This window comes from Mustela erminea, chromosome 3 (genome assembly GCF_009829155.1).
Source record: "Mustela erminea isolate mMusErm1 chromosome 3, mMusErm1.Pri, whole genome shotgun sequence".
Taxonomy (NCBI): domain Eukaryota; kingdom Metazoa; phylum Chordata; class Mammalia; order Carnivora; family Mustelidae; genus Mustela; species Mustela erminea.
In genome coordinates, this window is record NC_045616.1 from 31,978,392 (window position 1) to 31,993,999 (window position 15,608).

At 41.0% G+C, this 15,608-nt stretch overlaps 1 protein-coding gene across 2 annotated transcripts in view; it reads left to right on the plus strand.

The window, feature by feature from the left end:
* The window catches only part of NREP (neuronal regeneration related protein), a 28,786-nt gene extending 15,018 nt beyond the window's left edge, over positions 1 to 13,768 (plus strand). For both annotated transcript variants that reach the window (XM_032335560.1, XM_032335558.1), the window contains exons 4-5: positions 7,661 to 7,738; positions 12,004 to 13,768. In XM_032335560.1, coding sequence (XP_032191451.1) covers positions 7,661 to 7,738; positions 12,004 to 12,129 — 204 coding nt within the window. In that variant the 3' untranslated portion in view covers positions 12,130 to 13,768. The remainder of the gene's footprint in view (positions 1 to 7,660; positions 7,739 to 12,003) is intronic.
* Positions 13,769 to 15,608: the final 1,840 nt, after the last annotated feature.

The following is a 15,608-nucleotide window of genomic DNA, read 5'->3' on the forward strand; positions in this document are numbered from 1 at the left end:
AAATGTAGTGTTTGTAATTTCTTAATTACAAGTGAAAATCAAGTTCTATTAGGGAATAAGGTGGTCCAGACTTAGAAACTCAATGTGTTAAGTAAATATTTACTCTGGTTCCACTCCAGGGAGGTAAAAGATTTTATTAACATATTTGTTGAGGTCATAGGGCCAAGGAAAAGCTTATGCCATGCTTAAATGCCTGAGGGGCTTTTTTTTTTTTCCCTGCTGCTAGTTAACAAAAGCCTGTTTTTTGTTTTTTGTTTTTTGTTTTTTCCTGCTGAAAAGAGCAAATATCTTTTGTGGCCTTTACTTTCTTATTGTTCATTCACAAACTGCTTTATCTCAAACCAGAGCTTTAAAAAGCTGCTTTGTTTTTTCCCTTTGTCTGGAAAATCTCTTCTTAGATATCTCTTATGAATTTTGTTTCCAAGCTTTGTTCTTTTACTTTTTCCTCTGGTTTACTTTGAGCTGTTATCAGCTGTTTGTACTTTGTTTTGTCTTCATCACCGAAAAGGAAAATTGTCCACTAAAAGTCCAGATTTGAAGTGTTCAACTTCATTCCTAGAGTCCGGTCCACAGTTTGGCTCTGATTATTGTACCAGGCTGACCTCCAGCCCAGGGGAGGGTGCCTTGGCAGAAATCTGAGAATTCCTCGATCAGTAACTCCCTTTTTTGGATTTATGGAGTCTTTAGGTGGATTGTTTTGTGCTGAGCAGGTTCCTTTTGGAAAGGAATGAGGCTGGGGTGGGAGGAGGAATTTGTACCATGCACGTGTCCGCAACCGACCATGTCCGCCAGCTGCCACTGCACCCTGCCTTGAACCAGGCACTGCCAAAGCCCTGACAGGTCACCCAACAGTCTCAGAGTGGCGAAAACGCAAGGCTGGATAATGATGTTAACCTCCTGTGGCTTGCTCCTGACTTGATTTGTTGTTCCTCCTGAAAGTCTTTGCTATTATTCTTAGAAATCAAATTTTTAAAGACTCAGCAGCCAAACCAGCAGCATATTATACTGTGGAGCAGAGTGACTGGGAAAGCTCTTTGTGCTGACGATTAATTTCACATGTAAACACTTTCGTTTTGTTGCCAGCGAGATTTCCTTTTCCTTTCTCTGCCTCCTTGAAATCTAGAAATAAAATTCCACAGCTGTCAGGTTCCCACATATTCATCAGCGGCCTCTCAAGATGGCTTCACCGCAAGCAGAGTGAATTTAAAGGATTCTACTATTAAAGTCGACACAGTTTGTTTCAGACACCCCAACTCACAAAACAAAGAATTACCAATCTTTGGCCTGCATAACAGGTAATGTTGGCAGGAACACCTTATGCTGTGTGTCTATAAAAGGTGGACATTTTCTGTGCCCATAGTGGACCCGTGCACCCGAAGCAAAGCAAATGCCAGTGGGCTTAAGCAGTTGGTGAGATACCATCATCTTCCTCCTTGAACCACAGTTGTCTCCCCTTCCCCCATTTCTTTGGGTTAAGAACTTGTCAGGCCTTGGAAAAGCTGAGTGTGTCAGCAGGTGTTGTAATCGAGCACCCTAAAAGGCCACGGTCTCCTTTCCAGTGGGAGGGCATTTACAGCTGCGTGTGATGGTCAGGTGCGTAAGGGCGGGGTCCGTAAGCGTCCAGCTCGTGCATGCGTGCGTGTGTGAGGGTGGATGTATTTAGTTTCATTTAGTTCCCAAACTAAATGTTTCATTTAGTTCCCAAACCAGAATGTTTGCCAATTCAGGCACCAAGTGACACTCTGCTTTCCCGAATGGGCAGAGGTTACATACATTATCTGAATGGCCTGGGGTTCTGTACTGTTATCTTTTTTGTCTTCTAGGAGCAGTGCATTTCCTCAGCGGTGTGCTCCAGCTCCAGAGAGCACTTGCAGGGTTAGGCAGATTGCTAAGACTAGGTCTCTAGAGAGAGAGCTCAGTGCATCATCTTTTGGCACCATCTAATCTTTGATGTAATGCTGTTCAGAGAAAATGATCCTTGTAACTCATTTATGGTTTCAGTTTACATTCTGCTCTCTCACATGGCCAGCAACACCTGGGAGCAGAGTCGTTTTAGACGGAGATTCTTAATAGCACAACTTCAAAGGGTATTTGCAGAAACGAAGTACAGGTATATGCATATAAGTTCTCTTTGTAATACAGTACCAGCTTTCATGACCTCCCAGCCAATTACGTGGAATAGAACATGTACACATGCACACACACATACACACAGTTTAATTGGCAGAGAGATTATGAAATATGCTCCTTTGCTGTTAGAAGAATTAATTATGCAGGTTGGACACCTGCTGCCCTGCTCTGTTTTCCTAATTGCAGGGGGCGGACACCTGTCCTTGTTAAGTCATAAAAGGGCCATGTGTGTGCATTCCTCAAGCACACAGAACTCCACCAAGGATAGAAAATAATATTATAATTGTGGTCACTAACAACCAAGCCATGCAGCATCTTCATGGCAGGTTTCTAAGAAGGTATGTTACCCAGTTAAGAAAGCAGCATACACATATGTCTGGGCTCTGAAGAAACCCACGGCCCTGATTTGGGGATTGTTCTCCTTTAACAAAGGAGATCACCAAAGATGATTGAGAAAGACAGTAAGTGAACAAAGAAAAAATACAAATTCATTTATTTCCCAAACCTGAGTGTTTGCCAACTTGGGCATCAACTGACAATTACTCTGCTTTCCAGAGAAAAATACAGGTGGAAACAGGTTATAAGCAGCTACAATTAGAATTTTACATGCTGCATCAAAGTGACAGAAGACATGTCAATTTGTTAGGTTCGGTGTATGGACCATACTAGGAAACATTAGTCAAGTTTTTAAATGAAAAGCTTAGGACAGGTTTCAAAAAGAAGTTAAGTGATAACCCAGTTTGCATGGTTTTAGGACTTTGCAGGAGTGACCTCTGAGTTCCCCATTTTATTTTTCTAATTTGGCTATCAAGTAGTAATTACTGGCAAGCTTATTACCTTATGGACTTAAAAAAATGAAATTATTTTTCATAATGCATTATCCAGAGAGTAAAGCCAAGAAATAAAGAAAGATTTACAAAGGTGAAACTATGAGCATTTCACTTCTCAACTTATAGGATAGACCATTGCAACTTAAATACCCAAACATCACATCCATGGAAAAGAATCCGTAAGAAAGAGCACATTTTCACCATAAAACTGTTTTGAAATATATAGTGGGTTTAAATATATTTAATAAAAGCAGGAAATTGGTTTTACCTAAGAGTTGTTCATGGATATCTGTATACATATCTATCATTATTAGTGTGCTTAAGCCAGTGTGGTTCATTTTGTCAGTTCTGTTGTTTTTAAATTTAGCTGTCAGCGAGATAATGCAGCACTGTAAAAGAAGATGCATTAACTAATATATTCAGTGACAAGCATAAACCCTTAGCCTTTCCCAGGATTCAAGCAAAACCTTTGCATGTTCTTCAATTTAAAATAGTTCCCTTCCCAGTGTATTTTCTCAAACACTCCTGTGTTCGTTGTTGAGGATGTAGCTTGTTTCTGTGATTCCTAACTTCAAGAAGAACAGTATTCCAGGGGGTTCTGAGGATTTTACCTGAGCAAGAGCAAACAATTATTGTCTATATGGAAGACAGTTTTAACAGAATATGTATCTTCTTGTTAACAGGACACAATCTTCTGTTGTTAGGATTAAGCCGTACTTTGGTTTGCTTGTGTAACAGAGCAGTAGTTTTGAGGTAGTGCCATTCATATTATCTGGAATGCTTGCATAGCTGAGATGCACGTCATCAAACCAATAGAGAACTCAGTAAGTTTAAAAAAGAAACAGTTAATTAAGTTGGTCTTCATGGGGAACACAGTCTTGAATCCAGAAAATGGAATGAACTGGAGTAAGTTTAAGCCACGTGTCATCACGTAGCCATCAGTTGACTAGTACCAATATGAATGAACAAGTTTAGGGTCCAAGCAAGAACAGGTGGACTTCAGGAAGACAGATGGACTTCTCCGTTTTCTGACCCATTTTTGATCAGTACTCAAAAACCCTAATCCTAGGGCCACTGGTAGCTCCTGATATTCTGAACGGAGCCAAAAGATGGGGTAGAGCAGCTGTGGGGCTGCATTTGTGCTGCTGCTTGGATGGCCACCGAGAGCTGCAGCGTGACCTCCTGGCCGTAGGGTGCTTTCACACATGGCGCTCATGACGCCCTGACCCTCAACCCACTGTCTTCCTTGGCTTACATCTGCTAGCCATCACATGCCCTCCCAGATCGGCTCACTGCCATCCCCCATTTCTTCTCTTGACAGCACTGCTGGATGGCTTGCTGAATGTTTTTTTCTTTTCTTTTTTTAGTCTGTTGATACATTTTCCAACAGCTACTCTATTTGACATAACCTATACATTCCTTTTTTTTTTTTTTTAATTTCATTTAAAGCACATAATTAATTTGCCAGGGCTGTCACAACAAAGTACCACTGATTAGGTGGCTTTTAAACAACAGAACTTTGTTTTCCCACAATTCTGGAGTCTGGTACTCTGAAGTCAAGGTATCAGCAGGGTTGGTTTTCTCTGAGGCTCTTTTCTTGGCTTGTAGTTGGTCGTCTTCTCCCCGTGTCCTCATGTGGCCTTTCCTCTATGTGTGTCCTTTCCTCCTTATAAAGACACCAGTCGTACTGGATTAGGGTCTCCACTCATGACCTCATTTTAACTTAATAACCTCTTTAAAGACCCTATCTCCAAATATATGCACAATCTAACTGGGGATTAAGATTCTGACATATGAATTTTGTATGTGGGGAATGTACAATTTAGCCCACAGAACACACTTTTATAAAATGATCGTTTGTGCTCCGAGAAGGCAGGGACTGTATTTCTCGTAATCCCTAGAACCTAGCAGTGTAGAGCACACTGCAGTTGCCCTGAAAACTTGTGGCAAATGCATGCAAGGGTATTCTGAGGTATCTGAAAGCAAGGGTAATGTTTGTCATAGATTTTTTTCTCTTAAGTCCTTCACTTTAGAGTCTCAAAACACCACAGGTAAAAGAACGAACAAAGCTGTAATGGAGGTAGTATATATTTCCAATAATCAACCAACTTTTTCCAAATCCAAAAAAAAAGTTTAAACATCCCCTTCAGATGCTATATCCAGGGATATGCTGAGTTCTTAGAGACCAACCAAGCAAGATTTAAGGATGTAACAGATGCCTCTATCCCTGCCATTTTTTGACTTCAAATTCTGATCCTGAAGGAGAATGGAAGAATTTACCACACGGCTAAAGGGACATTTATTTTTCCTAAAGTATACCATGACTACTTGATGATTCAAACACTAAAAAGTACCTAATTAGAAGTGCCCTTGGTCAATCTGTGTCTAAATTTATGTTTCAAAAGAACAAATTGGGATAGGGTGAGAAGTTTCTTTAGTTGTGGGTTTTGCTATCAGATACCCATGTTCCTGAGTTCTTTGGCAATAAATAAATAAATAAATAGATAAATCACTGTTTTTCTTAAGGAAAAAAAAGGAAAAGAAAAAAAGTTAGTTTTTGGGAAAACAAATTCTAACAATAATAAGTATAATGATTTCTGAGGCTATTTTTCCCTGCAGATTGGACTTGAGTGGCTTTTGTAGTGATGCTTTGAACCTGAAAGTTAAATGCTAAAGCAGTGACATTTTGTTAAAATAGACTATCACAGAATAGCTCAAGAACAAAGATAAAACATTTACTTGATGTTTTTCACTGTGTCCATGCACCTAAGTTTTTACATGTATTTTTATCATTTATTTACAATAGAGCTTTATTTCTTGCTAATATGTATAACATTTAAAATTTGCACTTTTAAAAGTAGTAATGTAGAAATTTATTTATATTAAGTGAATTTTATATCTATTTATATTAAGTGAATCTATAGTTGATCCCAGTTGGGATCTCCTTAAATCAAGCACAAAGTGGAATTCAGTATGCTTTAACTTTGTTTTAAGCCTTAAAAAAAGCTGTATATTTTAGATGGCAATTTCTTTTTCTTCACCCATTGCCAGTTCAAAGGTACGTTAGGGGTGACTTGTTTGTCCCAAACAAGGCAGATGGTGGAATTCGGAGGGGAAAGCTGAAGGAGGTTCAGGTTGGGGAAACCACATGACCCAGAAAGCAGACCCAGTCTGAAGTCAGACTTCCATTCTTACAGAATGAGCTCTCAAATATGTAAGATAGAAATGTGTGTGGTGTCTGTGGACTTGTGTAATTTTGAGGGAGGTGGTAGGCAATTTGCATTCTGGGGTGATTTGAGGGCATCAGGATAGTGGGAAGTTGAGACTCTGGAAATCTGGTTTCAGTTCAAGTCCTATCCTGTTCTCACTGTGTGGCTTTGGACAAGTTGGTGACCTTTCTGAGTTTCTGTTTTCTTCTCTCTGAAATGGTAAGACTTAAGTTTATTATCAGGATGTAATTAGTGTATGCAGAGCTGCTTGCTAACCTGGGATGTGCTGTAACGTTACTGGGGTAAAGCAAGGATAGTTGCTGTTCGACTATCCTGAAGAATCCACACAACCATCCACATTTCCTAGCTCAGGCCTCCTGACCAGGACAGTGAAGACATTGCAGTTGCCTCATGACTAGGCTCCCACATCTGTGGCTTCCAAAAACAAAAACGTCGTCCAAGCCTGTTTGTTAACCTATTAATGAGATGTGATTCTTCATATTATTTGTTGAATGTGAGACTTATTTAGAGCATTTAGTGAATTAGATCTGGAGGGAATCTTATCTAATTTCCTCCCCTCCCTTCAAGCAGGGCTGTATCAAATGTGAATTAACTCTGGCAGATGGTTGTTAGATTCTGTTTCTAAATTTCTTAAAGGAGATTTCACAGTTTTCCTCTCTAAATTCTTTCAGCAATTTAGCAATTCTTATGCCAAGTCCTTCCTTATAGCTGACCTAAATCCATGTTGTAATTTAATTCCTAACCCTCTACTCTTGTCTTTCCTGGAGATGGAGAACAGCTGGTCTGCAACTTTCTTACGCTAATAACCCTTTGTATACACTTAAGGAAGAATTACTCAGTTCCACTCTGGGCTCGGCCCCACCCCCAGGTTCATCAGCTGGTATTCTCTGAGAGTTCATGGCAATGCCGCCCATCATCTCCCTGCTTCTCTCTGACACTTGGCTACATTCAGGCATGGGGCAGAGCGTCGCCAGTGGCCATGTGGACCTGGGGAGAATGCAAGCTGCTTGTTCCTGTCCTCCTTATGCTTTGCGCATAATGTTGGGCCTTTTAATTGATTATTGGGATAACCCCTCACAGAGTGGTATGGGTGTGTGGCACGTTTATCTTATAAACATGGAGGTTTGTAGGTATACTTACCATAGGTTGCTATTAAAGTTAGTCCTCCCCAGTGCCTTAGTTTGCTCAGCCAGTCACTTCAGGAGGCTGCCACTTAGAGTGCTGAAGGTAACACTGATTGACATCTTTGCTCTGATGGACTTAGTCTTAGAAGACCCTGAGCCAGAAGTCCCCTGAGTGCTATACATCTGGATGCACACTGTCTGAAAGAGGTGAAGGGCTTTCCCACTGCTCTAAGTTATAATCAGGAAAGAAGTGACACTGAGGATTGAGCTCATGAAGTTGATCCCATGTGGTTTCAGAGTGGATGTTGTTTTTAATCTGAATATGTGTGCTTTTATGTCTCTGTAGGTTTATTACCCAGAGCTCTCTGTCTGGGTCAGTCAAGAACCATTTCCAAATAAGGAAATGGAGGGAAGGCTTCCTAAGGTAAGATCCCTAGCTACCATTTTGTTAAAAATGTTTTTTCAGTTTAAAGCCAACTACAAAAGTCAGTTATTTCTTTTTTATTTTAATATCCATTTAGTCTACAATAAGAATCTAATAACATGATACTGTAATGATCTTACAAATAATATATAGTACATATGTACTACAGATACATATATATCCAAAAGTCCTATGATTCTTAAGGTTCACATTATCTTTCTTTTTGACAAGTTCAAAGCAGATTTTCATTTAAGAATCACGAAATCAATTTAAAAAAGCACATTTTACAGGTTTTTACTTTGTTCCATTCAGGTATGATTAAACTAAAAGATATCTTAAAAGTACAAAATGATGACACTTTTGTCTGGTAATAGTGCCTAAATGTCTGATGAAATCACCCAAGAAACAAAACAGAACATGAACTATTATTTTTCTTTCTTCTAATTTTCAAGCTTAAAAGTATTTTCTACAAACATCTTTTCTTCGTTCTGACATCTTAGGTGTGATAATTCTCTGCATTAAGAAAATTTGTCAGATTTACATTTTGGATTTTAGCACCATTTCTAACAACAGCAACACTTAGCAGTTTTTAGGATAGATTCCTTTGGACTTGCTTGTTAAGGTAAATATCAATTTGACCTTAAGGAAGAGGACTGTACTTTTTACCACTGACCTGTTGATTTTGCAATTAAGAAAGAAAATGTGCACTGAAAATAAAATTTCCATTCAGAAGTTTCATAAGTGTAACTGACACATGGTGACACATTTCCCAGCTCTTACTGACATTTTAATGTTTGAGAAACTCTTACTTACACTAAATGGCTTCAGCAGTGCCCTATCTTTTACTGACAGGGAGCATTTGGAGAGATTGTGTCAACTGGTAGTTAGCACTAAGAGAAAACAATTCTAAATCACTTTAAATCTTCCAGAGAATTTCTGAAGGTCCAGGTTGAAACCAGTGTTAGGAAATTAGGTGAACAAAAGGATTCTGGACCTGCCTGAGCTACACTTGTGCCATCTTGTAGAGCTGGGGTGGAAGTGAGCTGGTGTCCTGGAGCTTTACTTAAAACACACGCACACCTCCATCACCCCAACACCACCTCACTGCCACCTCACAACACCACCGCCCACCATACCCCCCCACCTCACCTCACCACCACTTTACCACCACACACTCCTACACCTCCACGCCAGCACTCCAGAAGCTCCCCCACCCCCACCCCAGCAGCAGCAGTAGTATAACTCTAGGCATTCTTTACTGGGAAGCTCAGGGCATCATTCGTCTGAGCAGCTGAGGGCAAGACATGATAATGGAGGGGAAAGGAAGAGTACAGTGTTTTCATTATTTCTGCCCCATTCAGCCATCCAGAAGTCCTTGCTTTGATACTGGTGACATCAACCAGAGTGGCAAGACTAGGCAAGTTCTTCAGTGAGGTCAACAGCCCCTCCCTTTTTCTTAGAAGGCCAACCCAGGACCTAGACCGTGCCTCCACTGAGTCACGCTTCACATGGTTGGCACAATGGACCCTGAGATTCAGGTCTTCTGTTAATTTCTTTTCTCTCTCCATATGTGAATAATCCTTTAAGCATAATATATTTGTCCTTCCCAGAAGTTTTCTTGTGGAAAAGCACATCTTTGTATAATCGACAAAAATAATCTTATGTTGTCCGAGGTACATTATTGAGAAACTGGGGGATTCAGACTCGGAACAGTTCTCAGCAGAGAGGGCCGGCCAACCTGAGGTAGCTTAGTTATAGAAGCATCCGGGAGAACCAGTCTGGGGAACCACCGGACACATCTGTTGCTGCTGCTCCAGCCTTCTAGATTGATCTTCAGTTGTCTGGGAGCCATGAGGAGCTGGATGATGGAGGAAGATAGGATTATTTTTGCCCGAATTCTTATAAGGCCTAACTTCTGAAGAAGTACGACTACATTATATCTCCTCTTCAAAAACCTTCTCCCCTTGTTATAGAAGCCTATAGTTCTTTCAGTGAGGGAGCAGACTTTATTCTTTTCAAAAAATGAGGGACAGGAAGTAAGGACTGAAATCTAGTAAATTCCAGCCACCAAAGGGAAGATGCGCAAAGCTCTTTCTGGCTGGTCAGGTTTGACCCCTCAGGGCACTTTAGCAGCATGCCTGTCCGCATGGCTTACCACTGTTGCCTTGCCATTGTCCAGTTAACTTGAGCATCTCCCATACAGAAAATAAAGGGCAGGATGGACAGGGACTATTTTTGTCTCTGTTTTAATCGCTGTAGCTTTAAAATCTGAGTATTCAAGCCACAGTAGGTATTCAGAACGTGAATAATAAATGAAGACATGAACTTTTTTGGGGGGGGTGGTCTCAAAACAGAAAAAGTAGTAAAAATGGTAAATTCACATCTGAAATAATATCCTTCACATTTTTTTTTCCCTAGAAATATCTCTTCCCAAATTACCCAGAATCCCACCCAATCTGCATTTGGTTTTGTTTTGTATTTTCCATGAAGGTAATGGGGTTAGTAAGATGGAGACTTTAGAGACTGGCTAGTTAGTCATGTAGGAACTGAAGTAAGCCGCTTTAAGGGCAGCCATGGACAGAGTGTAGCTGAGTGAAATCACACTTACGAAGTTTTGATTTTCCTTCCTGGCCTGTGATAAGTAGCAGCCACTGAATTCTTTATTCGTCCAAAACCCAAGTTTGTCACATCTTGAACTAGGCTAACTGGTTGAGGGAGAGGAGAAAAACAGTTTAAAACCACCAGGATCAGAGTGGATTTTTTTTTTATATATATCTTGGGATTATAGGTCAAAATTTCAAGATTAAAATTTTTTGCACAACTGAAAAAGACTGCCCAGTATAATGATTCTAAAGGTTTACCTAGGTCCTTAAGTGTGTGTGAGTAATGAATTACATTTTAATTCAGTTTTCTGATTTAGTCCTATTGCTATTTAGTGATACCAAAACAACTTAAAAATCACAATCTTAGAACATGGAAGTACACACTGAGTGGATTTTCTATATATCCTGAAAATGTATGTTCCCAAAGTCTGAGACTTTTAAACTCAAAATTTAGGCATACCAGGTGTTTAACATTTAAAAAATATATTTATAGGAAATAAGACTTACTAAAGCTGAATTATCTGTTACATTTAGTTCATCCTGTGGCTGCTGAAAACATTTACTCAGTTTCAAGTTGTTTGAAAGTTCCTGACTTCTAAATTCTTAAAAAGAGATTCAGATGTGATAATTTACAGATCTCAAAGCAAGATTATTATTTTAATTCAAGTATTCATACCCAGCCAAAATAGATTAATAAATGTCTAATTGGAACATATGATCTGAGCAAAAAGGAAAAAAAAAATCTTTTAAAACCATATTGGATAATGTGTCTGAGAAAACTCCAGCAATTAATGATATGGCTAAAAGATAAGACTATTGTCAAATCACTATTTTCCTATCTGACTGGGATATACAGGGTATTTGTGGTAAAGTTAAAAGTTAAGACCTATCATCCCTTGAGCAAATGGGCTTCCTGTCCTCTTGCTCTCTGGTTATGATGAAGAGCTGCTCCCCTTGGGTGCCTGGTGGAGCATCAGTCACACTGTGGTTGGATTATTCTAGACAGAAACAGAGACACCTTACTCACATTTGTGAGGACAGACTTAGAATAGCCCCAGGCCAAACAAGGTGGATCTCACTAAATTCTGTCCTGGGTGTCACACTGTCCTCTTTCCTGCAAACACTCCCACCTTTGTTACCTGCTTGTGGTTCTGATTATCAGGCCCACATGGACTGGGCCAGTTGTCCAGAGAATAAACCATACATAAGTTACCTTTGTATAGGCTGTCATCTCCTTTAAATATTTTTTTATTATATATTGGAAAACAGGCAATTACCCTCTCCACAGTCACTGAATGCTTTGAAGAGAAATGAGCACCTCTTACCCAGACTCATGTTGGGCCCTGTCTCACACTAGAAACTGTCCTCAGAAACCTGACTCTGGGGAATGCTGCCTCCCACATGGCTGGGCACAGCCATTAGAGAAGCACTTGATTCTCCTGAAGCCAAGGCAGCGAGTGTTTAATTACTTCATGCCCCCACAGACCTAATATTTACATTCAGGTGAACTGTGTTTAATATGTAAACTCTGTTTGCAAAACATCTGGAGTTCAAGGATAAAAGGCAGGAGGGAGAAGAAAAAATTTCAAATGGTTTCAGAAACATGACTACGTGTCTTTGTGTGTGTGTGTTTGTGTGTGTGTGTCCCCACCTGGTTTTCAGGGAAGACTTCCTGTCCCAAAGGAAGTGAACCGCAAGAAGGATGAGCAGATTGAGGCCGCCTCCCTGACTCCACCTGGCAGCAGTGAACTCCACTCCCCAGGCATCGGTTACCTCCACTCTTTTTAATTGTCACACCTCCATTTGTATTACATATGGTGTATGGGTATTGATGAGGTCATGGTATCATATATGGGATTTTTTTCTGTGTAAATCATCAAGTATAAGAAGAAACTATGGGACTCTGAGCCTTGCTTTAGAGAATTTACAGTGGACAAATAGGTATCATCAAACCAGTTTTTAATCATTCTGACTCAAGTGAAACCGCTCAGAATTTCACACTGTGAATCCACGTTTACAACCCTTACAGGTGGGCCTTCAGGCCTGGTTCTCAACAACGGTGTCTTCCACAACTCAAACTCCCTCTGCTCTCACACAACCGGTCCACTCCTGCCTTTTCACTCACATAGCTCCCGACGGCTTCTCGCAGAGGCTGAGAGTCCCCATTTTTTTTTTCCATTTAGATGTAATAAGCCTAGTAGTTTATGTTCATCGATTGTCTGTATATCTATATTTTATCCATGTACTCTTTTGATGTATAGAAGTAGTTTGAAACTCATTGTTTCCTTGTGGTAAGTGACCGAGATGCTGCCACAGGACCTGAGACACTGATGAATGGTGCTATTTTGGACTTTCAACATGCTCCTTGGCGAGGTAGCTCTGATGGAGTTATATTTTATTTCCATGTTCTAAGAAGGTGTTGGTACTCTGTTTCCCTGAATGTTGTTCTCTAGACTGGATTGACTTGTTTTCCTCGTGTCTTCAGTGTGGCTTTCTTCTTCAGCGTTGTAGGTTGAGTGAACGCTACCAGAGAGAGTGAGAGACTCACGTCTCGCAGGATGGCACTCACGGACAAGCAGTCCCAGTAGCGGGAGCAATCACAAAACTGTAATTTACTTACCAAATCTCTTCTTTCCGGTAGCCTCGCCTGCCTAGCTTAGAGAAAGAAAAGCAATAATTTGACAGGCGTTTTTAGATGTCTCTTTTGGTTCTTTTTGTTTGAAGGATATTTGGGGGGAAGAAAGGGCAAACGTTTCAAACAAATGCCCTCTGAAAAATAATCCAAAACAAAACAAAACAAAAAACCCTGCCATCTGAGTCAGAATCTGAAAATTACACCTTTCCCCAAAATGAAGTTGGAAAAAAGGTCTTTATAAAATTTTTAAAAACCTGAAAAAAGGCAGAGCACTTTTCTTCAGCAATTTTGATAAGCAAGGTATAGATTTTACATTTTTGTCCTTGCTCCCAATGAAATGGATAAACAAAAATAAAACCAGACAATACCATCTACTCACGGATTGTTGTTGTGTTAGCCAGTCTGAAAGCCCACCTTAATTTTTATATAACTGTCTTTCAGCTCTTCCTCGGACAGGGCAGGCTGTGTTCCGCCCTGTTCCGCGTCTGACTGTTACCGCCCATGCTGCATGCAGCGCACTTCTTCGTTCTCTTCTCGCTCCCCCATTCGCCTGAGTTTCTTGTGCATCTTCCTGCCCCCTCCTTTGTTAGAATAGGTATATCAGCCGTGTAAATAGAGCAAGAAAACAGTATTCTGCATCTGTGGCATTTATGTAGAGTTGCAGTTGTGCACTGCTGGAAATGCAGGCTTTTGTAACAATGTGATCTTTACTGATGCACTCACAACAGGTACCCAGTGTATTTTAGCTATTTTAGTAGTATTTGTTCAATAAATATGCAAGCTGTAAGGTAACTGGCTTGGCTCGTCATTGGAGAGGCCTACTTCTGAATGATTGATTTCACTGGTTTGTGCTAGTTCGTGTGTTCTCAGAGCTCCCAGAGGAGACCAAAGGGCAAAGGTCAAAAGGGAGAGAATCAGCTCTGCCTTTCACGTGTGTTCCCTTCCGAAGGTTCTATGGGATTACGGGCGAGGCTATGGCACTCTATCCAAAAGATACGAGACCTCCCTTCCTCAGGGAATATTTGCACTTATACATAGACAAAAGGCTTCCGCTTGGAGGAAGATGAGAATTTGAGGCGGGATTTTAAGTCATTAGTTCATATGTACCCAGCTACCTGGGATCTAGCACGTGATGAGATGGCATCACCAGAGGTCTCCTGTGACCCCCACAACCAGAAATTCAGGCGGTTCATCCTCTCCCTGCGCATGAGAAATGCAGCTGCTCCCTCCTCCATGAGGACGTAACTTCACCTGGTTTACCACAAGTTGCTGAAGTGGCTGGTTGTGTCCAGATACTTCAATTTCACCTGAACAGAGGCTAAGGCCCAGGCCTCTGAGATAAAGGCCAGAGAGGAGGGAGAGGAACCAAAGGGGGCACGGCTCCCAACTGGGTGCTCAGCTTCTAGAAACTGGGGATCAGACGCCCACTTGACACCCGTGTGTCAGGAGGGACATTTATGCTGGGGAGTTATTTTTGAAATTCACATGCATTGCAGATTTTGGTTAATTTTCCTATTTACCTTCAACTTTTATTAAGAGAAAGGAACGTTAGAGCAGAACTAAATCCCAACTGCCTACCACATGCTCAGAATTTGTTCAATCCAAAAGAAAATTCTTTAAATGGAGCTACCGCTACCTTTTTTGGTAATCTCATCCAGAGGTTAACATTTCCGAATATAAGATAAGTCGTCCTTAAACTAAATTGCCTTTCACCTTACAAACAACTGCCATATTCCTCACGCAGCAGCTTCCCATCCCCTGTATGTTTTCACAGCTCGGAAGGGATGCATCTTGTCTTCCTGCCATTGCTAAATGGGAAACCCAAGAAGCAATGAGGCCGTGCCACAGAGGCGGTATGGCCTAGGTGGCTTTACACCCATCTGTGTCAGTAATCTGTTGCCACAAAACACATTACCGCCACACCATGCACCCTAAAACAACACTTTTCTTAGCTCACAGATTCTGTTCTATTCAGGAGCAGATTAACTGGTGCTTCTGGCTCAGGATCTCATTAGCTTGCTGTCAAGTCAGCAAGCTGCGGTCTCCTGAAGGCTTGACCAGGGCTGGAGAATCTGCTATTGGCAGGAGAACTCCGTTCCTGCACTCATGGGCCTCTCTACAAGGCTACTTAAGTGTCCTCATGACCTCTGGCTTCCCTCAGAGCAAGTAATTAGAGAGCTGGGAGCGAGCCATAATGCCTGTGACCTATTCTCAGAAGTCACTATCATCCGTCATATTCTATTCATTAGAATCAAGTCACTAAATATAGCCCACACTCACGGGGAGGGAATTAAGCTCTACCTCCTAAAGGGAAGAATACTGAAGAATTTATGGCCACATTTTAAAACCAGCACACCATCTGAAGTTAAAGCACTGAGGGTAATCGTAAGCCAAGGGCTGAAAGTGAGAAGGGCTGAAATAGAATCATAGCTACTTCTTTCACTGAAGAGGTTTTCACAGTCTTTATAGCTCCAGAGTGAAGGTCCAGCTTTCCAGATTGAACGTGTGTAAGGGAGAGCATCCAGGAACTGCAATCCTGGGGACGCACACCCTCCATTTATTAAGACAAGTGCTGCCAGCCCCGAAAGGAAAACTTAGAGAATGTATCAGGAACTGTAAAAACAGGAAAGCT